We start from the raw sequence: 22,419 nt of genomic DNA on the forward strand, positions 1-22,419 counted from the left end.
AAATAGTATGTCACTGAGTAAAGCATTTTAATACCATTACATAACGATAGGGAAACCTCACAGAAACCATGGAAACTACCCCCTTCAACAATGCAACACAAGAATATTGTCCTAACATGGTTTGGACCTATGTTGCTCGGACAATCCAAAAATATTGTTGCACCCCTGTCGGATCCTCAAAAAATGCACTAATTTTGGAGGAACCCATATGCACGCAATGACATTTTTGAAGATTCCAAGCAACATATGTTTAGACACCATACCATACACAAAATCCAATATAAGAGAGTCATTGGCTAGTTGTAACATTATGTATTGCTTGCAAAAGTTGTAACCTATGTGGGCAATATATTGATTTGTAGTGTTCATAATATATTTGATATCTAAAATGACAATAACATCACCAGGAAGTGGCAACAAGAGGGAAACCAAGAATCTAAGGTCAAAACTTAGTACATACTATGCTCTTTGACAAATTGTGAGTCCACAAGGTGAACTATCAAACTCGCAGATGAAAGAGGAACTTCTGCATATTCAATCTTAATCACAGCTCTATCAAAAGGGCCCTCTTAAGTTTGTCACCACAGCCAAAAGCACATTTCTGAAAATGAAGCACCACTCTGTGTCTGGATAATGTCTCACTAACAGACAGTTCCTTAGAGCGCGGGAACGAAACGAAATCAAGCATTTCTAGCTCTAGTTTCGGATGAGCTTCTCCCAATTATGTCTGGTAATAGAATAGGGCTAGAACGAAACAAGGGGTGTTGTATGGAGGTTTCCAAGCAGAGGTGTGAAGCAATTGAGATGCATAGAGAATAGATGGTAGGGTTCCAAACCTCGCCTAGCACTGCGCTTAAGCGGAGCTTGTGGTCACTCATTCCTCTCTTGTTCGAAAGAGCTTCAGATTGGATTCAACACTACATATGTTATTCCATTCCGGCCCTCACTAGTTCTCTCTTTAACCAATCAAGCAAGACAGATGGCAACAAATGGGGGGTCTGAAAATGAAGCACCGCTCTGTGTCAAGGATAATATCTCACTAATACATAGTTAGAGAGCAGATGTCCAGTTGAGCACCCATAAGTATCTGCTCCAGCAAGTGATTTCTCCATACTTCTCCTCAAAGCATATTTCACATTAGCTAACAATTCCCTAGTGTCAAAATATCAAATTTAGAAGAGGGCTTACCCACTGAAACTGCAAAAAGCAGAACTCGTGAAATGGTAGAAATTGATGGTCAGTTAAAATTTGTCATCAGGAATGAAACCCCTCAGCAGCATTTCATCATGGAAATGAAAAGCCTCCTTCAAGTTATCCTGAGAGACATGTCCATTTATCAATAATGTATATGTGGATCTGTCTGGGTTAATACCCCTCTCAACCATTTTCCTATACAGCATGTTGGCTTCCTGCATTCTACCAAATTTACAGAAACCATCCAGCATGGTATTATAGCTAATAACATCAGGTGACAGACCTTGATTTCCCATTTCATTAACCAAATCTAAGGCTTTATCCATATTCTCCTCTCTTATAAACCCATCAAGAAGAGTATTGTACGTAATTGAATCAGGAAATAATCCTTGGGACTGCATCTTGTTCCGAAACTTAGCTGCCCTTGAAGCATCACCAGACCTGCAATATCCCTTGATAATAGAGTTGCAAGTCACAATAGTAGGTTTGATACCTAGGATAATCATATCATCCCATAGTCTTAATGCATCAGATACACGACCCTTATTACAAAAGCCATTTATGAGAATACTATAAGTAATATAATTAGGAGAAATGTTTACAGATATCATCTCATCCCTTAAACTGAAAGCTTTTTCCATATCACCAACCTTACAAAATCCATCAATCAAGCTGTTATACGTCACAACATCAGGCTTGAGGTTTCTCAGTAGCATGGCTTCAAACAGGGTCTGTGCTTTGTCCATGTTACCACACTTGCAATAACCATTGATAAGCGTGGTTAGAGTGTAAAAATCAGGATTTACATCTCTTTCCAACATCTCATTGAAAAGCTCATCAGCTTCATGAAGCATCTTTCCTTTGCATAACCCATTCAATATAGTATTGTAAGTCACCACATCCATAACTAAACTCTGCTCCAGCATTTCATCACGCATCTTCATAGCCTCCTTCATAGAACCATTTCTACAAAACCCACCAATGAGAATTGTGTAGACTACATTATCTGGTTTAAGACCCTTGTGTTTCATATGCTCATAGTATGCCAATGAGCGGTCGAGACAACCAGTTCTTGAAAACAATCCAATAAGAGAACTATAACTAACCAAATCAGGGATGATAGCTCGACACGACATTTCTTTGAAAACAGATTCTGCTTCCAGCACATTACCTGTTTTACAGCACTCAGCAAGCAGTGCATTATAACTAGCAGTATCAGGGGACAGTCCACTCTCTTCCATCTCAACCAAAAGTTCCCTTGCTCTCCCGTATTGTCCATTCTTACACAAACCATTGAGAATAGAATTATAAGTTAAAAGACAAGGTCTTAACCCCGTAGCTTTCATAATGTTTATCACTTCATAGGCTTCTTCAAGAAGCCCCTCGTGACAATATGCATTTATCAAAGTATTGTAAGTCACCATATCCGGAAAAATTCCCTTCTTTTCCATTTCTTCAATAAACGGATTCACGCTTTCAATTTTCCCATCTTTACACAAAGCATTCACCATTATATTGAGGGTATACACATTTGGCTGAATGCTACTCCCTGTCATCTCACCATACACTTCCCATGCCAAGTCAACCCAACCAATCTTCACAAGCCCTCCTAGAAGACCATTACACGCATTTATCGGAACACAAAGATTCCTCCTTTGCAACAACCTAAATACTTCTACAGCCTCCCTAATCTTCCTAGCTTGTACGTAAGTCCTAATCAGCAAATCAAAAGCATATGGATTAGACCCGCATACCCCATAAGTTGACACCAAAGATTCCACAATCTCAATTCTTGAAACTCCACTTCTTCTAATCATCCTTAAGATAAAACCCTGTGCATCAGCTACCCTCTTAGACCTAATCAATACATGTACAATAGCTCTCAATGACCTCGAGCAATGTTTAAAATTAGGACAATTTACAGAAACCAAGTTAATGAATGTCTGTGCTAAATGCAAATTATCACGACAATTACCAAGAATTTCAAGAAAAGTAGACGGATTAAAACCATGTAAAGAATTGGTTATTGGCTTACCTTGTTTAAGGTTCCACAAGATTTTCTGGACTAAAAATGTGTCATCAGATGGTGGGGTTGAAGAGCCATTAGCAAAGTGTTGTGGTTCAGAAATGGGCCATTTTGGGGAATTTTCTAAGTGGGTCGTGTTTACAAGTGAAGCACAAGTTACTGTGCCTCTAATGGTGGATTTGGGAAGACATATGCGTCGTGCTGCTTCCATGGAAAATTGTTTTTTTTGGGACTGCCAAAGTCTGGAACTATATTAACAGAGGCGGTTTAGGATTCGGAGAAAGAGAAATTTTTTTTGAAGGATAGGAATTAATTAAAGCAAAAAAATACTCAATTGGATTAACAAATAATCTTCTATCTATATATAAAAGGAGAAGAAAAAATGACACATGTCATTACCACAATTTTTTGAATTTTAAATATTAAATAATCAATAATAAATAATTATTTAAATAAATATTGAAACATATCAATAATTACAATTAGATCCTATGTAATTGTACGATAGTTACAATACCATAATTTTTTAGTATTTTAGCTTTTAGATATTTTAGATTTAGACCCATTTACTTATACGTAACTACATATAATTTTAAATAATCATTTTTTACAAATCATTTAATCAAGGAAAATTGGATTCACAATTTTATCATTTTTAATATACCCATTTATTATAAATGAGTATATATTTTACGTAAGGAGTCTAAATATATCAGTATTTTGTATTTAAAATTTATATCAAAAAATAAATATATTTTTATAGATATTGGATTCACAATTTTATCATTTTTAATATACTCATTTATTATAAATGAGTATATATTTTACGCAGGAGTCTAAATATATCAGTATTTTGTATTTAAATTTTATATCAAAAAATAAATATATTTTTACAGATAAACACAAATAAGGCAGTTCTATAACTCCTTAAGATAACTTCTCAATAACCATCCACTAAACAAGGAATTTATAACTACACTTTTCACTGCATCTTGAAAGTCACGTACTATATATAGATATTTTCAGTAATAACTTTACATTATTCTCCTATATTCAACAATAAGTGGCTTTCCAATTTAACACAATCTCAAAAATTACATCCAAATCAATGCATTGGAACTTGAAAGTTCGTGTTATTCGATTGTGGATAGTTCTTGATAAATTCAAAGCAGAAATACCTTACTCTTTGGAGATGATTTTACAAGACGAAAAGGTCGAGTGAGGATTTTGATTGCGAGAAGAACACAAGGTTATATGCAAATATTGAGTTATTGAAGTAACTCTAATTATACCTAAACAATATTTGTCAAACATTCAAAAGGTAAAAATTAGAATTAATACATATACCCTCTGTTTTGTTTATTCTTAAAATTTATTTATCAAATTCTTATGTGCAAATCATAGAGTATTATGTGAAGGTCTCCGTTTGTTATCTTTGATTATCTACTTCGAAGTTGTTGTAAACCTTTAATCAATTGAAGTTAATATGAATCATTTTGATGCTCATCTAATTATTGATTTGCAATTGTGTATAATTTATTACACCATTTAAAAGGAGATGTACTTTCTTTGTTTCTTTTCATTAAATTTATTAAAATTTGACTGTGTTAGATTATTTTATTTTTAATTACTTGAAATTGATGTATTTGTTTTTTGTTTAGGCTTTTCTTATCAATGCTAGAAGACTATATCCTAAAACAGGATGGGTTTGGGATGAAAGTACATATACTTGCAGTATTTAAAAATAATAATATTATAAAACTGTATTTTGTAATGAAAGTACCTATACTTGCAGTATTTTTAAAAAATAAATATTATAAAATTGTATTTCGTAAAAAAAAAAACATAAAAACTGACATTTGAAATTTAACAAAAAAAAAGAAGTAATGCAATAGAAACTGTGAATTGACATAAAACACACAAGTTTAATATAAAAAATAAAAAAAAATAAAAAACATACCAATTAACAATTTATTTTCATTTTAATTGATATATAATTTAAGAAGTTCTCAATATTTTATACTTTAATTCATTGAAGTTTTAATTTTAATTGCATAAAAAATTTATATTATAAATGCATGCTTGAAACATAAAACCTATTGTTATTACTTATGTGTTAAATAAAATTAATTTATTAACTATTAAAAAGCTAATTAAAAAACAAATATGCGTGAAAACAAAATCAATTTCGGATTATTTTCTTATGCATAATTATATATTTTAGTCTAATCTTAATTATTATTAGTTTAAAAGTTCCTACACACACATTAATGGAAAAAATAGTTTTAGATAAAACAATTTCATAACTCTCCATCCTTTACTACGGAGTCCGATAATCAATGAAAAACTGTGTTGATAATCTTTTATTTTATCAGTAGTTATCTTAATATAACCTATAATCTATAAGTTCTATCTTTACCTATATATAAAATAATTAAACTAATAATAATGATAATAATAATAATAGATTTCTGTTTAAATTAAACTAATAATAATAATAATAATATAATATAATAATACTAATAATAATGTATTATTTTATTTTTAAAAAAACAGCCAACTAAATATGTCCTTTTAATCTTTATTTTGAAAAAAAATAGTAATAATTATCCAACTAAATAGGAAGTTTTAAAACTTCCCATTAACTGTTGATAATCTTTTATTTTATCAGTAGTTATCTTATTAGAACCTATAATCTATAAGTTCTATATTTACCTATATATAAAATAATCAAACTAATAATAATGATAATAATAATAATAATAACAACAACAACAACAATAATAATAAATAATAATAATAATAGACTTCTGTTTAAATTAAACTACTAATAATAATATAATGTAATAATACTAATAATAATGCATTATTATTATTTTTTTAATACTGCCAACTAAATATGTCCTGTCCTTTTAATCTTTATTTTGAAAAAAAATAGTAATAATTATCCAACTAAATAGGAAGTTTTAAAACTTCCCATTGCACTCTCACTTCTAAACAAATTCAAGAACTTTTAAATTATAATTATTTATTTTAAAATAAACCACGTATGGAAAGAATTATGGGTTTTTAATCTTTATTTTGAATTTAGAAAAATACCCAACTAAATAGGGAGTTTTAATACTTCCCATTACACTCCTACTTCTAAACAAATTGAAGAACTTTTAAATTAAAATTATTTATTTTAAAAACCCCAAGTACGGAAGTTTCTTTTAAAATTTACATTTAAATATCATTTAATATTTTAAGTTTTATTTAAGATTTTTTTTTTGCATTTTAAAATTAATATTTTCTTAATAACATATAAGCTTTTATCTAAAAAATAGAACTGATGATAATGATAATGATAATAATAATAATAATAATAATCCAATTATAATGTTATTATAAACATAATTTAACAATTTATTTTCATTTTAATTGATATATAATTTAAGAAGTTCTCAATATTTTATACTTTAATTCATTGAAGTTTAATTTTAATTGCATAAAAAAATTATATTATAAATGCATGCTTGAAATATAAAACCTATTGTTATTACTTATGTGTTATATAAAATTAATTTATTAACTATTAAAAATCGAATTAAAAAAAATATGCGTGAAAACAAAATCAATTTCGGATTATACTCTTATGAATAATTATATATTTTAATCTAATCTTAATTATTATTACTTTAAAATTTCCTACACACATACATGGAAAAATAGTTTTAGATAAAACAATTTCATAACTCTCCATCCTTTACTACGGAGTCCTATAATCAATAAAAAATTGTGTTGATAATCTTTTATTTTATCAGTAATTATCTTAATATAACCTATAATCTATAAGTTCTATCTTTACTTATATATAAAAAAAGCCAAACTAATCATAATGACAATAATAATAAATTTATGTTTAACTTAAACTAATAATAATAATAATGTATTTTTTTAAAAAAAAAAACCATCCAATTAAATATGTCCTTTTAATCTTTTTGAAAAAAATAGCAATAATTATCCAACTAAATAGGAAGTTTTAAAACTTCCCATTACACTCCCACTTCTAAACAAACTGAAGAACTTTTAAATTAAAATGATTTATTTTTATTAAAAAAAACACATATGGAAAAAATATGGTGTTTTAATCTTTATTTTGAATAAAAAAAATACCCAACTATAAACAAATTGAAGAATTTTTATATTAAAATTATTTATTTTACAAACCCCAAGTATGGAAGTTTCTTTTAAAATTTATCATTTAAATATCATTTAATATTTTAAGTTTTATTTCACATTTTTTAAATTTTAAAATAAATATTTTTTAATAAGATATAACCTTAATATTACTTTTAAAGGACAATCAAATTTCAAAATTGAAAAATAATATTATGAGAAATAAAATTTAAACTTGAATTAAGATAAATAGTATTTATCTATATCTAGCTAGCATTGAATTCTATCTTGAAAAATATCACTATTATAAGTCATTTAGCAAATTTAAGACTATTCACAATATATATAACAAAATTAAATTAAGTTGAAAATTGCAATTTTAAAATATACTATAAGTTTTTAATTTCCAATTTTTAACTTTTTAAATTTGAATTCAAAGATAACTATATATATATATAAATTTAATATTGCTCAAATACACAAGTTAATGATTTGTATTATTATATTGTTATTATAATAAATTAAATATATTATTAAGTGCATTATATATTTTTTTAGTTATTTTTAATTATAAAATTATTACATTTTAAATCATCCGCGCAACGCGCGGGCACGTATACTAGTAATAGCAAATAAGGATGACCTAACGGCAAAAAAACTGAATCCTTGCGCACAGTGAAAAAAAAAAGGCAAAATAATATTGCAGACAAGGGGTTTTGGACCCTCAACACTAGAGTAATATATGATCAATTCGTCATACATATACATATATATATACAAAATTTTAACTAAAGTCATTGGGTGCCGTGGTACACCATCCATACACACAGATTCGTCCCTGACTATATATTTTTGGCTCTTGGAACCTCCTAGTTTCCATGCCAAGGAGAAAATATGGGAAATAAAAGAAGAGAGCATGTTTCCCTTGTCTTGTTTGATTTTTGCAAAATAATTAATTAAAGGGATAAATATTTATTTACATTGAATTATTTAAAATAGGATTATATATCATCCTCTAATTTTGGTGTAAACATACTTTTTCTATTAATAAGTAAGTTAAAAATATGAAAAAGCTACCTCATTAGACATGCATTCATATCAGTAGAGCTGTCAATATTGGTTGGCTCATCCCATCCAGGTTAATCCATACAGACTTTGCAATTTGACGGGTCAGGCCGGGCTAGTCCATTTTTTATGTGGGCCAAAAAATGGTCGGCCCAGTCCATAAGTGCATGAGCTACGGGCATTGCTGGGTCAGCTCTCTTTTCTTAAAAGTATAGTTTTTATAATTTTTTTAATTAAATTATAATTTTAAAATATTACTATAACTATCGACAAGACAATATTACATGGAGTTAGTGTTACTATTTGTTAATCAAATACACAAATAAAATTATCAATATAATACTCCCTCCGTCCCATTTTATGTGAGGTAGTTTGACTCGGCACGAAGTTTAAGAAAGAAAAGAAGACTTTTAAAACTTATGGTCCAAAATGAATGATAGAAATTTGTGTGGTTGTAAATCATTTCATTAAGGGTAAAATATACATTTTATAGTTAAAATGTTACTTAATATAGAAATGTGTCACTCTTTTTTGGATTGACTAAACAGGAAAGTAAGTCACATAAATTGAGACATATGGAGTATTTATTAAGTTTGATTTCAAGCGAAAACATAAATAGCTAAATAGAAATATTAACCTAATTGTTTTTCAATGATTATAATAAAACACAAAAACTATGATAACATTCCATAAGTTATGGCTTATGTAGTGATTCCCTAGAAATTTTAGGAATTTTTTATTTTATGTAATACATATTTTATAAACATAATTTGTATTTAAATTGTAATATTTTAAACTTTAAACAGATTTTGAGTGTAGACTCCTGTTATTTTTAGTACTCTATTTTATTTTTATTTATTAATTAATTTTTATTTGGCTCACGAGCCGGACTTATCCATATTTCTCAAGCCCCATAAATGACAGATTTATTTAGACCGGGCTAAAAAACTCTTTTCTTAAATGGGCTCCAAAAATTGTAGCTCAGCCCTATCAAATCACATGTTAGGTCAGGCTGACCCAACGGGCCTAGCCCATATTGACGGGTCTACATATCAGAGTCCGACTTCAAAACGAATACTATTTGGAATGGAATAAATGAGTCAACGGTAAAGGTAAACAGTTTGCTACTTTGGTACGGTGTCCAAAAAGTGTCTTTTATAGAGTCGAATTCATTGATAGTTTGATAGCATATTTATTAATCGCATTGATCACACCTACTAGTAGAAGAAAGAAAATACTTAGTTGATATAGTATCAATGAATTCGATTATTTCGACTCAATAAACGACACTTTTTGGACACCTATTCAACCCTCTTTTTTCATTTATGGGTATTTCTTACAAAATCTTTAATGGGCCTCTCCACAGCATCCGTTTTGAAAAGTTGGCACACCATAACAACCTATAAATTGACATTAAATAACATTTTTTTAAAATGGCAGTAAAAATTTTTAAATATTTATATTGGCACCAAATAGCTTGTTTTGTATTCTTGAAAATTAGAACTACTACAAAAGGTTAACATCATCCAAGTCCTTCAACTGCTATAGACTAGATACAAACTTCTGAGTCCATTGTATTTTAAACCCTCAGGTTTGTCCTCTTTTGTGATTCACATTTTTTACTTTCTTTTTATGACTTGCCTCCTATTTTCTTGTAAAATAATTAAATTATTTTAAAGAAAATTCGAGGAGCAAATTGAAATACAAATAATAATAATAAAAAAAGAAATGTCACAGAATTTAAAAAGAATTCAATTAAAAAATGACCATATTAAGAGAGACATTATTTGCAATAGCATATTGACACATGAAAGATCTTAGCACTCAACAAAATATAAATAAAATGTATGCAGTAATCCAAAAAATGATTAGACCTACACTGATATGAGAAAATTTATATTTATATTTAATCATAATTGACTATCTCCTTAATTTTAATGTAAAGGCCTGACTTTTGGAACTTGAAATGAATCTCCCTTTTAAATTTAATTATGGGCTTCTCTTACAAAATCTTTATCGGGCCTCTCCACAGCATGAGTTTTCCCTCATAAATCTATAAGGGAATTTTTCACAAATAGCTACAATAGGAAACTTAGAGTCCGTTTGGATTAGCAAAAATTTTTTTTTTTTTTTTTTTTTAAAGTGTTGAAAGTTATTTTAAAAATAAGTAGTTATGTGTTTGAATAAAAGTGTTGCAGTTGAAAAAAAGTTGTTGATGTGTTTGGCAAATAAGTGTTGTTAAACACTTTTTTTTTATTAAAATGTCTGAAATACCCTTAAAACTGTTAACATAATAAAAACTTGATTAATCTAAGGTTTTTATTTCTAAGAGAAATTAAAACAAAATTAATTTATATTTTAATTCAATTTCAATAACTTAATATTTAAGTTAATTTTAAATGTGCAACTTATTTTAAATTTCAAAAATATATATTTTGAATAGCTCACATGAAAGAATTTGGGAATTGTTTAAAAGAATTAAGGGTAGAAAAGTAATATACTTGGTCAAAGTACAATGAATTTTAAGTTTAAAAAAAAAGTAGGGGTCACCCTACTTTTAACTTTTAACTTATTTTAAGTTGTTCTTATAATTGTCAAACACTCTCACAAGTCAAAAACTGACTTTTAAGTCAGTTTGACCAACTTAAAAGTCCATCCAAATAGGCACTTAATTAGGCTCCTTAGCTACAGTTTGCCTAATTACATCTTATAACTATAGTTTTAAATTTGGGCTTGTAAAATTTATAAATATTTTATTTTGTATTAAGATCCGAAGTTACAATTATATTGTTATAGTTTTTCAAATTTGAACTTAACAATTTACTTTGTAAATATTTTGTTTTGTATTCAGTTTGCATGTAGCCTTTAATCTTATTAATTTAACATAATGAACATTGATATTTAAAAAAATATATTTTGTACTCTTGTGAATTAGGTTTAGCTTATCACACAAGTAAGTGAAAATATATTGGATTTCTTTTTCAAATACCGTATAGTTGTAAAAAAACCAAAAAATCGGAAAAAATCGAAAGAACCGACTAAAGCCGAAACCGAAAAAACCGACTTTATGTGGTTTGATTTGGTTTTTAGATTGAATAAACCGACATAATTGGTTTGGATTTTTTTAATGAAAAAGCAAACCAAACCGACCTATGTACACCCCTAACTATAGTCATATAGCATAATTAAGTACTAAATGTTAGCTTAGTTATATAACTTTGAGTAAATTTTAGGTTTAACAAACATAAAAATCATATTTATATGCTATAACTATAGTTTGTATAATTGCGCTCCATAACAAACTTTATGTTTGCTATGACTATTAATATGTATATTTCGGTATACATATACAAAAGAATCAATTGTATAACATGTTTCAGTATACATATACAAAAGAATCAATTGTATAATCTGTATTTGTATAAAGCGAGAAAGAGAGAAAGACAAAAGAAAACTGGGCAGGGGTAAATCTATATTTCTATAATTATAAGTGTATATGATGAAAATATATGTATTTGTATATACAATTTTCTCTCGCTTTATACAAACACAAACACAATTTATACATTTGTGTTTGTATAAGTGAGAGAGGCGAGTGAGAGTGGCGAGCGAGATTCTTTGGGGAGAGAGGCGAACGAAAAAATATGTATATATATAGTTTTCTCTCACTTTATACAAATACAAACACATTTTATACATTTGTGTTTGTATAAAAGTGAGAGAGGCGAGGGAGAGACTACTAGAGAGAAAACAAGAGTGGTGAGCGAGAATTTCTGGGAGGGAGAGAGGCGAATGACAACAGTTTGCTACGGGAAATAATTAAATCAAACAGTGGTTATAACATTTAATTTGAATCAGTAGTTGTTATTTTATATAATTTTTCCTATAATGTTTCCAATCATTAATGGGTTGCGAATTCGTAATAAAGCCCGATTTGAGCACCGGGGCCAGTCTATTGGGCCTTATATATGATTCTGCATTTTAAATTTTTGGAAAAATTACTTTATTTAAGTATACTTTTAATTTATTACCATTTTTGTCAACTTTTAGCAATACTTACCTAAAACAATTTTATTCTTTTAAACTTAGCAAAAAGTGCTGTCATTCACAACTTTTAGCAATACTGTCATTCAGCCAAATTGTTATATATGGTTAAAAGAATAATATTGACGAATATCGTAAATATTTTTTAAAAAGTGTACACGTAAGTGATTTTCCCTATTTTTTTCACAATGTCGGTTTATTTTAACCTCTTATATAACATGTATTATGCCTTCTTTTATGAGTTGTTAACTTCACTTATCATGTGTTGTTTCCTATAATTAACGTCTAGATGATTTGATAACATACTGAGTGTATACAAGTTAGTTGATTCCCATGCAATATTAGGTCATTTTATCAACAAACGTGATTAGACAGCTTAATAGAATATATATAAAAAAGTAAACGCGTAGAAATTCTGCACATTTGCGTACCTAACTCATATCAAATATCAAAAGAAGAGGTAAGAAATTGTGTGATAAGTGAAATGACAAATATAAATGGCCATATCAATACTCTCTCCGTTTCATATTACTTGACTCCTACATCATGAGAATTTTATCATATTTTTTCCTTTCTACCCTCAATATAACTACATAAAACAGTAATAATCAAATTAGAATTTCAAAGTTTCATTGATAAAATAATTAGTTTAGTAAATCAATACCCGAACAAGTAAAAATGAAGTGATGAATTAAGTAATAAACAAAAGCGTGTTGGTCTCCCCAAGGTGGAGTTGACTTTGTCCCTTGAGAGAGTTGGATGGTTATTAGTTGTCTCTTTATATTCAACTAATTGTTTCAGCAATTGCAAAGAATTAGATCAGAAGACGAAGAGATTTTTTTAAAAAAAGAAAGATGAATCAGAACATGATCTCATTTTTGATCGGAATAGTTGGGGCAACTTTTACGCTTGGAGCATATTCGCAAACATGGATGACTCCAACACAGAGCATAACAACTGGTCTTGTAACTCTCATGTTTGGTCTTCTCGTCCGTGAAGGTTTCATCTCCCTTTAGATCTTTTTATTTTCATTTTTGTTTATGAACATCTTCTCCTTTTTTTCTATGTTTTTTACTTTGGGGTCTGTAATAAATCATTTTACAGAGCTATATGTCATATGTGGTTGATCGATTACTAATTTTGTTACTTACAGTTTGATTGTGGTATTTACAAATGTTATTTTAGTTATGTAGTCGGTAGATCAGTAAAGGTTATTGGTAGATTGTGATATAATTCATATATAGATTTTGGCTCAAAGATTTGAAATAATATTTTGAAAATTGATCTATTAAATAATAACAAATTAATTCAAAGTTTTAAAAAATTTCATTCACAAAACAACCTATTTTTTCCCATCAAATCTTTAACTCGTGGAGATAAAAGTGAGATGCTAAAATGAAACTTTGGGAGAATGGGCCAATTTGAAAAAGGAACCTACAACTTCAAATTTAAGAACATACTCTCACAATAAACCAAATTAAGGATAACTTGTTTTTGGTATTTTATCTTACATCACATTTATTAGTCAACAAACGTTTCATGGTCCATGACCTACCTTCCTAGTTCCACACATGTTTTACTGTTAAAACACAAAGTAACTCATCATCAGCTAAATTGTGTTCAATACTTCCTCTCCTTTTTCCACTAGTTATTGTGATGTATATGTTACCATGATTGTGTCCAGTTGAGAAGCCAAGAATTCCTGTTCAAACTTTTAATGTGTATAAACAGTACATTTTGACCTATAGTATATATTTATTATTACACAGTACACTTGACATTATTGAGAAAAATATTTAAACATTCTTCAATAAATTGATGTTGGATGGCGATAGGATTTTGAGTCATGGCAACTAGATATCAGTGCAAGTTTGTTACAAACCTAGCAGCATCCACTAGCACATGTTTCTGTCGAACAAACTCTTAACAATTAACCTAATTATATTAATTAGGATTCGGTCTATGATCCAAAACATATCATATGTCCCTAACATCCTGTTGAAGCACATGAGAGATACTTTCTCCCTGCATATTAAATTACAATTATATATAACCTAATGCTAACATATTAATTAATAACTAGAGACGTGTTTCACAAATAAAAAATGTAAGCAAAGGATATATATAGTCTACCCGTTGTCTCATAGATTCCTTAGTGTTGTCCACAATTGCTGATTTGACATCCACAACAATAGCTATTTCATATGAATTCTGGCATGAGAAAATGAGGCAGATATGTAGCCAAAAATGACTTGCCAGACATGAAGCAGAATTGATCGAGCTTGCCGGCAAGTCATCCTTGGCTGCAATTCAATAACCTTATTCCCTCATGCAAGACTTTAACATGAATAAAACGTGTAGTTTCCCCAATTTAGGAGGGAGATCAAATCCAACATTCCCTGTTGCAAATAGAATTAGCGGTCATCTAACTCTCATTGGATGGAATGGAATAGAAAGAATAAAGAAGTAACTTTGACAGTGCATGAAACGAATGAGGTTTGAAGCAAAGTATACAGCCTCTAGGAGTTGTAGATAAATAATGGATTCTTGTATGGGAAAGGAAATCTAGCAATACATTAATGATAGCTATAGATCAGTCAATTTCTATGTAATGCCCAATGGAGAAAAGGGGAAAGTTAGTTTGGAGGGGCTCTTAGGATTTGGATGTGACTAGCCACTGTCCCTATCATCCCCCCCATAACTTGATATAAAGAGACAGTGAATCCAAAAAAATGTTGTACCAACACTTGTCCAAAAGATGTTATACAAGGCAATAAACGCAGTCTGCGGATCAGGCTCCCTACTTGTACCTTTCGGCATGGAGTTAGGTACACAAATTTACTGCTCCATATTTTACCAAGCTGGCCATGAATTTCATTGATTCAGCTTTTGCAGTCTGGTGACCACTGCATTGCCACCCTTACATCTTAGACATAGTAGTATGAATTTAACTTATATATATTAAATTTATTTATTTTTCCTCCAACTCATTTAAAATTATTTATATTGTCATCACATCATACAAATTAAATAATGCATGAGAATTATATCTGTGTCAATTAAGTATGGACAGGCGTTTGGAGCTAATCATGCCACGCCATGTTCAAGTTATTTTAGATATGTAACCCTTTAAATTGATGAAATTTTGTTGCACTTGCACCAGACTAGTTTAACATAAAGACGTAGATATACCACACTAAATATCCATGTTTATTTACCAGACATGCAATTGTTTGGTCACCAAGGACAACAAAAACCTCCTCTTAGTTCCATAGGAGATGGCTCTATCCTATAACTAGGTAAGCCAAGGACAACAAAGATATGTACAATTGCTTAGATTACATTCCCTAAGCAATTGTACATATCTTTTGACAAAAAGAACCATAAGAGCTGTTATCCACCACTGCCTAGTTAATTTACAGATCCCACTGCCTCCAGACCTGAGAGAAAAAATTGGTTAAGTCAATCGCAATATCCATGGTTCACAGTATACAAACCCACAAAAAATGAAGAAATTTACTTGGCTTACCTAGTTATAGGATAGAGCCATCTCCTATATACTTAGCCGAGTAACATCTCAGCTCAGCTTCGGATTCTTCTACACCATTGATTGTGTTTGTCAAAAATTATTCCCTAACCTTATAACAATTATTGTTCTTCACATGATTCATTAAATTGAACATTATTTCCCAAAAAGGTTGCAATGGCAAATGTATCAGAAGAAAACTACCAACCTCATTTTACAATTGTAGGCAAGATGAAAAGAAAGAAGTGCAACCTGAAATTTAGATCTAAATTGGCACATTTTTGAACTATCAACAAGAACAGGTAATTGGCATTGTAACATTCACATCTGAAATAAAACAACCCCTCAAAAATAGGGGGAATGAAAGCACATGCTTTTTGAAATTGAAAAAAACATTCTTGTCAAATAAATGTAGAGAAAGCGAGAGACCTATAGTGTGCATATATGAGCAAAATCACTTTTACCTGATGATTAAGGAAATTATATCTTAGATTGCACACAAACTAGTACATAGTAAGGAGAAGCACATGATTGTAAGCATACTAAAAACTTACCGCCAGATTTACCGCTTACGTACGGTAACTTATTCCTCTCTAGAGACTGTCAGGTCCACAGTGACTGGCAATGAAAATCAGATCAGATAATTTACACTTACTGGTATATTTATTATGCATTATTCAATTACATTCAAAATATATGTCTACAGAAAAATGCAAACAGACCTTTAACTCAAGCTGCATGCCTGTTGGGTATCCATGACATCCTCTTCAAAACAATCATCGAAAAGTTCGGAAGATGCTTTGAACAACGAATTGATCAGGCAAGCAAATTATAATAGAATATATGTTCTTACACGGGTTGGGAATAAAGGCTACTAAGATCGGAACTCACAACCTACGTAATATGATCACATCTTGAGCAAACATCCAGGGTTAGCATAAGCAAACAAGAGAAGATGAAATAAAATTTAAAATTTAAGATACTGTACAATGACTTATGTGTTCCAATACCGGGATACAAATTAAATTGCCCATTCTAAGGAACCAGCAAAACTAGACAGAACTGCACGAGGACAACAGGTCTAACATCTAACTTGATTAAATAAGCAAATCCCACAATAATTCATCCAAATTAAAATTGAACTGAAAAAAGGTATACCAAGACAGGCTGATATTTAAGGGCTCGTTTGGTGTGAGGTATAATAACAAATAGTCCCGGGATTAAATTATAGTACCGCTTATTTTGTTGTTTGGTTGGCAAGTTCGGGATAACTTATCCCGGGATTAATAATTAGTACCGGGATAAGTTATCCCTCTCCTTGGGTGGTATAGTAATCCCGGGATAACTTATCCCGGGATAAAATAGGTAAATGACAAAAATGTCTCTTTCAACCCTTTTGTTATATCACTTTTTACATTAATGAAGGGCATTTTTGTAAACAAATAAATTGTTCTTAAAATTTATTATTTTGAATACAACAAACCAAACACTCAATAAAAAATAATCCCAACACAACTTATCCCATCATAACTAATCCCAACATAACTTATCCCAACATAACTTATCCCATCATAACTCATTTTCAAACCAAACGACCCCTGTGTTTATTCATTTGTAATACAACCACACAAAGGGAAGAAGGATAAAGAAGGATAAAGGCGTGATGTGCTGGCTACACAGGTTCTTGGGACCACAAGATTTGAGCTTGTAAGTGAATGATGTCAGGACATGGCAAATTTCAATACTAGGTAAAATCTTCAGTTATGGTCCTCCTAAGGAAAAGCATCAAGGTAGGCCAAAGTTTCCAAATCCTCATTTATCTGGTCTTCTGGTTTAGGTGCAAGGGAGGCAATAGGTGGCTTCAGGCTTCACATATCTCAGCTGTTTTGTTGGGAGGGAAGGAAGCAAAAGGAAAACAACAGCATTAGTTTCAATATCAGGAGAGAGGCGAGGTCATCAACCAAAATGTGAACTTTAATACTTTAGTACAAGCTGAGCTAGCTACGAAATTTTGGCTAATCAAATGAAAGAAGCAATGCATGCAAAGAGGGGATCCACGAGCTACCTGCAGTCCAGTTACACACTCTATAGTAACCATAACTTTTTCTCCGGGAAGCAGGGTCTTGCCCTGATGACCTGGCAGCAGTAGCTTAACATGTGAATAATAAGAACAAGAAATTGTAACTCTCGTTTTCTAAATTTGGAGCAACTATAATTAGATAAGCTACACAAAAACTCATGTGCAGCAGATGGAGAATGGCAAAACCACAAGTGCTAGTTAATGTCTGAAGGTCAGACATGAACATTCAAGATACAAACACATGATCAAAACAGTTAGCAGCTAAAAACAGAATTAAAAGCAAACAAAAGTTTAACCGAACAGCTCATGCTGGTTTTTCTTTAAAAAAGGTTTTATTTTTATTTTATTTTATATAATATTGGACTGCAATGAACTTAAATAGAGCGGCATGGACAACGAGGATTCCTATAGCCAACCCCAACTTGCTTGGGATTGAGGCATAGTTGTATATTTAAGAGAACTGGCTGGTGGCCGGTACAATCACACCAAGACAAAACAACCAAATTCAGGACAAGGTGGAAAGCCCAGAACAACTTACCTAGAACCACCAGAACCCCCAAGGGAATATCCTTCATAAGCTCCATATCCTATGCTGCTACTCTGCTGATGGAATTAGAAATTAACAAAAAAGGATGCACATATATTCGAGAAAATATACATAGCAAAGGAAGTTAATGAATTCCCACAAAATCTTCATAAATTCTGCTCCTCAAGCAATGAAACCCTATGTTACCTGGATACCACTGTAACTTCCATAACCATCAGCACGTGGAAGATCAGTCGTACCACCATACCCCAGCTGAGTAAGAATGTCCATGTCTTCTAGAGTCCCTACTTTCATGTTTCAAGGTATCTGAACCTGTAGTCATGGGGAGGTAAGGAAGAACTGGCACAAAGGCAGATGCAGCACCCTCTCTTTCAAAAAGGTTTGCCCTCAAATGTGAAGTTACTTGTATGAGTGCATCCTTTACAACATCAAGTTCTCCTGAGATCTGATATGTTTGGAAGCATATAGATGAGGTCAGTTGAGCAAATAACAAGCATATCACAAGTAACCAGAGAATTTAACAGGATACTCCTGCATAGATAAGAAGCATAAGGAAATGCTAATAAGATCTAAGACGAAAAACAAAAACTATTCTAAGAGTCTTAAATAGGCAACCCCATCTTTTCGTATGTTTGATTGATCTTTCCCTGTTTCTTTTCTCCTTCCTGGGAGATTGCTTTCGCAAATAGAGTACGGCAGAAGAACACAAAATCAAAATAACTATGAAAGAATAATTGAATGATGCAGCCTGTGGAGCACAGGTTACATTCACACCAGACCCTTCCTAAAACTTAATCGAAGACATCTTAATTCAATTAATATTGATCTAAAGAAAACAGATATATATGGCTCCTCAATATGTCTATATCCAAAATTCAAGAACCCACATTCCTATGTCATACTGTACTCCAAAAGCTGAGTACAGGAAGAAACCAGCAACCTTTTTTCTTTCAAAGAGAGAGTAGGAGATAAATTTTGGTGCATTTAAGCTTTACAACTCCTATCAGTATGCTTACCTGCACCATCTCATCATCTTCAGCAGCAAACTTTGGGAGGCCTTCTTTGGAGAGTACACGGATATTAGCTTTCGTAATTTTCCTCATCTCATTGATTATGGTGCCTCCTTTTCCAATAAGACAGCCTATTCGAGATGTTGGGACCAGCAATCTCGTGGTTAATGGTGTAAGACCAGAATCTCTATCAACTTTCTCACTGCACCTTGGTTGCAAGCGCAATGCTGCTTCAACAGTAGGAGAATATGTGTCCTCAAAAAACTGAAAAAAACAAGCATGAAAATAAATCTTTATCTTGGACAAACACCCTCAACCTGTACACTCCAATGCTAAACATCAGAAGAAACAGAAACTACCTCTTTCACAGAAATTGAAATCACACAATCATCACCTTCAGCAGCAGAACTATCTACTTTGATTGCTGCACCAGATTCTTGTCTAATTTGATTGATTATGACACCACCTTTACCAATAACACCACCAATATTTGCTGTAGGACACAGCAAACAGATAGAAAATTCCTTTGAAGATTACTCATTCCTTGGAGCAGAGTAAAAAGACCTTGATAAGTTCCCACTCTCTCCTTTGTATCCCCTATAAGACCCCATCAATGAGGCCATGCCTACAATTGGAGCACCAACAGTATGACCTACAAGTGAACTCGAAGAGTAAATATTTGGTGCAGCAGAAGCAAGCAAGTGCTGAGAACGAGATGGATTCTTATGAAGACGCGTTGCTATTTCATAAAGAGCTTCTTCACTACAGTGGCTTCACCAGATATCTGAAACCCAATTAAATCACAGAGTACTGAAGTCAGATGTGACAAAAAAAATTCAAGTTTCAACCGCCCTATATGCAAGTAAGATTGCAATTGAAACCATAGCGTGAAGTGTGAATACACAACAATTATCGGTAACGTGGTCCAAATGTTTATAGATAATGACGCTTGAGCCATAAGAATTTCTTTTCAAGAAGTAGAGTACAATTTGCATAATTCTTTACATAACAAATCAGACAAGGGACCACCAAAAAGAACAGTAAATGAATAGCTGATTAAGAAATTGTGTAACTTCATTTTACTAATTACCATTAAGGGGAAAAAGAGAGGAGCAACAACTTCATAAATGAACCAGCAGAGCAGCAATTGATCAAATTTACTTAGCAAGACAATTAAATGAAATAACCTAATTAAATTTAATGGTAAAGAAGTACCAAACTGGGAGAACAACACTGTGATACAGACAGAGAAAGGGAAAATCAAAAAGGATATGATCCTCCAGTTACCTGCAAAAGTTCATCCGAGCTCAATGCACATGCAGGCAAATGGTTATCTTTCAATATACGAATCTGAGCACCACTTTCACTACGAATGTTCTGTACTATCTGACCCCCTTTCCCAATAACACATCCAATCTGATCTGAAGGTACTAGAAGCCTAATGGTAACCTGGGGGGCATTCTCAGAATCCTCATCAATTGTCTCGCTAACAATTTTCTCATGGACTTTAAAAAGTGCATCCTGGGCAGGACAAATACAATTTTCAAAGCCATCAAAGTTGTTTGTTTCCTCACTTGCGCTGTAGATAGTGACAACACGTTCCTCACAGTCAAGCACAGTCTCACCAATCCTGATTTTAGATTTAGTGTCCACCCTTAATTGCTTAACAATCTCACCTCCCCTGCCGATAATACTTCCAATCTTCTTTCCAGTGCATAAGTACCGATAAACTGTGTCGTCAGGACCGATTGAGAAAGGTCCTTATCAGAGCCAGTATTTCTCCTTTTATTTCCCCCATTGTCAGCATAATCAGACTGTGAATGGGAGAGTTTCCCATAGCTATTTCGTTGACCAGCCATCAGGAAATACTCTGCTTATCATACAAAGATTGCAACAAAGTTAAAAGATTATGTTTACAAAGTTGCTGTACTATACAACATTTGATCTTCAACAATTTATTGCCAGAGACGGAATCTGAAGACATATCTATTCAACAATCTTGAATTACATTGATATCATTCACATGCTAAACATGTAGCTATCTGCTAAGTGCTAACTATAGCAATTAGCAACCTCGAGCTATCAATTCCAGATTAGCAGGATTTCCTGTTATAATCCTGACGATACATGAATCACTACAATTCCATGAACAAAGAAACATGCATGCACGGATAACAAATCGTGGCAGACCTGATATTGGAATTCAGGTCCACAAATTGAATCTATATGATATTATTGTCTATTGTAATTAAATGCACTATAGCATAAGAATTGCAAAATTCAACTATCTGAAGGAATCATACTGGATCCGACAGATCTGAAATTCAATAAAGATGCGTGAATATCAATTCTCAATGCACGTATCTGTATAATTGTAAATTCAAAACATGAATACTGTTCTGTGGATTCAATTACCTGCTAATAATGTATCTGCACAAGTTGTCGATTCCAATCCGTTAAACACAGCACGTATTTTGCTGCAGTTGTTCATTAATAGGCAAGGGTTTTGGGTTTTGACCGATCACGCTCCATCGCTCCTGCTGGAAATCGCCGTTATTTTCCGCTTTCACTTCTTCAAACAAAATTAGTACGAAACGAATTATTTTCTGCTTCACTACAAACGAAAATATATTTTGTTATATTCAGTACTAATAATTTTGTTTTAAAATACTTATTTTACCTTAATGAAATAATTTATGTTTACACAGATATTTATGGGAAATGATCAAAATGGTCCTTAATGTATGGGCTTTGATTCCATTTGGTCCT

At 31.4% G+C, this 22,419-nt stretch overlaps 2 protein-coding genes and 1 pseudogene across 2 annotated transcripts; 1 reads left to right on the top strand and 2 right to left on the bottom strand.

Moving 5' to 3' along the window:
* Window positions 1-1,241: 1,241 nt before the first annotated feature.
* LOC125811165 (pentatricopeptide repeat-containing protein At5g01110-like) lies at window positions 1,242-3,440 on the bottom strand. Its single transcript, XM_049490687.1, has one exon. The coding sequence runs from the start codon at window positions 3,429-3,431 to the stop codon at window positions 1,242-1,244; it is 2,190 nt and encodes a 729-aa protein (XP_049346644.1). The 5' UTR covers window positions 3,432-3,440.
* Window positions 3,441-13,315: 9,875 nt separating this feature from the next.
* Window positions 13,316-13,671, top strand: LOC125811197 (uncharacterized). The gene has a single exon (XM_049490724.1). The coding sequence runs from the start codon at window positions 13,342-13,344 to the stop codon at window positions 13,501-13,503; it is 162 nt and encodes a 53-aa protein (XP_049346681.1). The 5' UTR covers window positions 13,316-13,341; the 3' UTR covers window positions 13,504-13,671.
* A 2,925-nt stretch (window positions 13,672-16,596) lies between these two features.
* LOC125810978 (RNA-binding KH domain-containing protein RCF3-like) lies at window positions 16,597-21,509 on the bottom strand (annotated as a pseudogene).
* Between the last annotated feature and the right edge of the window lie 910 nt (window positions 21,510-22,419).

The sequence above is a fragment of the Solanum verrucosum genome, unplaced genomic scaffold, assembly GCF_900185275.1.
Source record: "Solanum verrucosum unplaced genomic scaffold, falcon-dt-bn FXZP01000032.1, whole genome shotgun sequence".
NCBI lineage: Eukaryota > Viridiplantae > Streptophyta > Magnoliopsida > Solanales > Solanaceae > Solanum > Solanum verrucosum.

Bases quoted from the DNA above. Each gene is read 5' to 3' on its own strand.
- LOC125811165 (XM_049490687.1), bottom strand. From the start codon at position 3,431: ATGGAAGCAGCACGACGCATATGTCTTCCCAAATCCACCATTAGAGGC.
- LOC125811197 (XM_049490724.1), top strand. From the start codon at position 13,342: ATGAATCAGAACATGATCTCATTTTTGATCGGAATAGTTGGGGCAACT.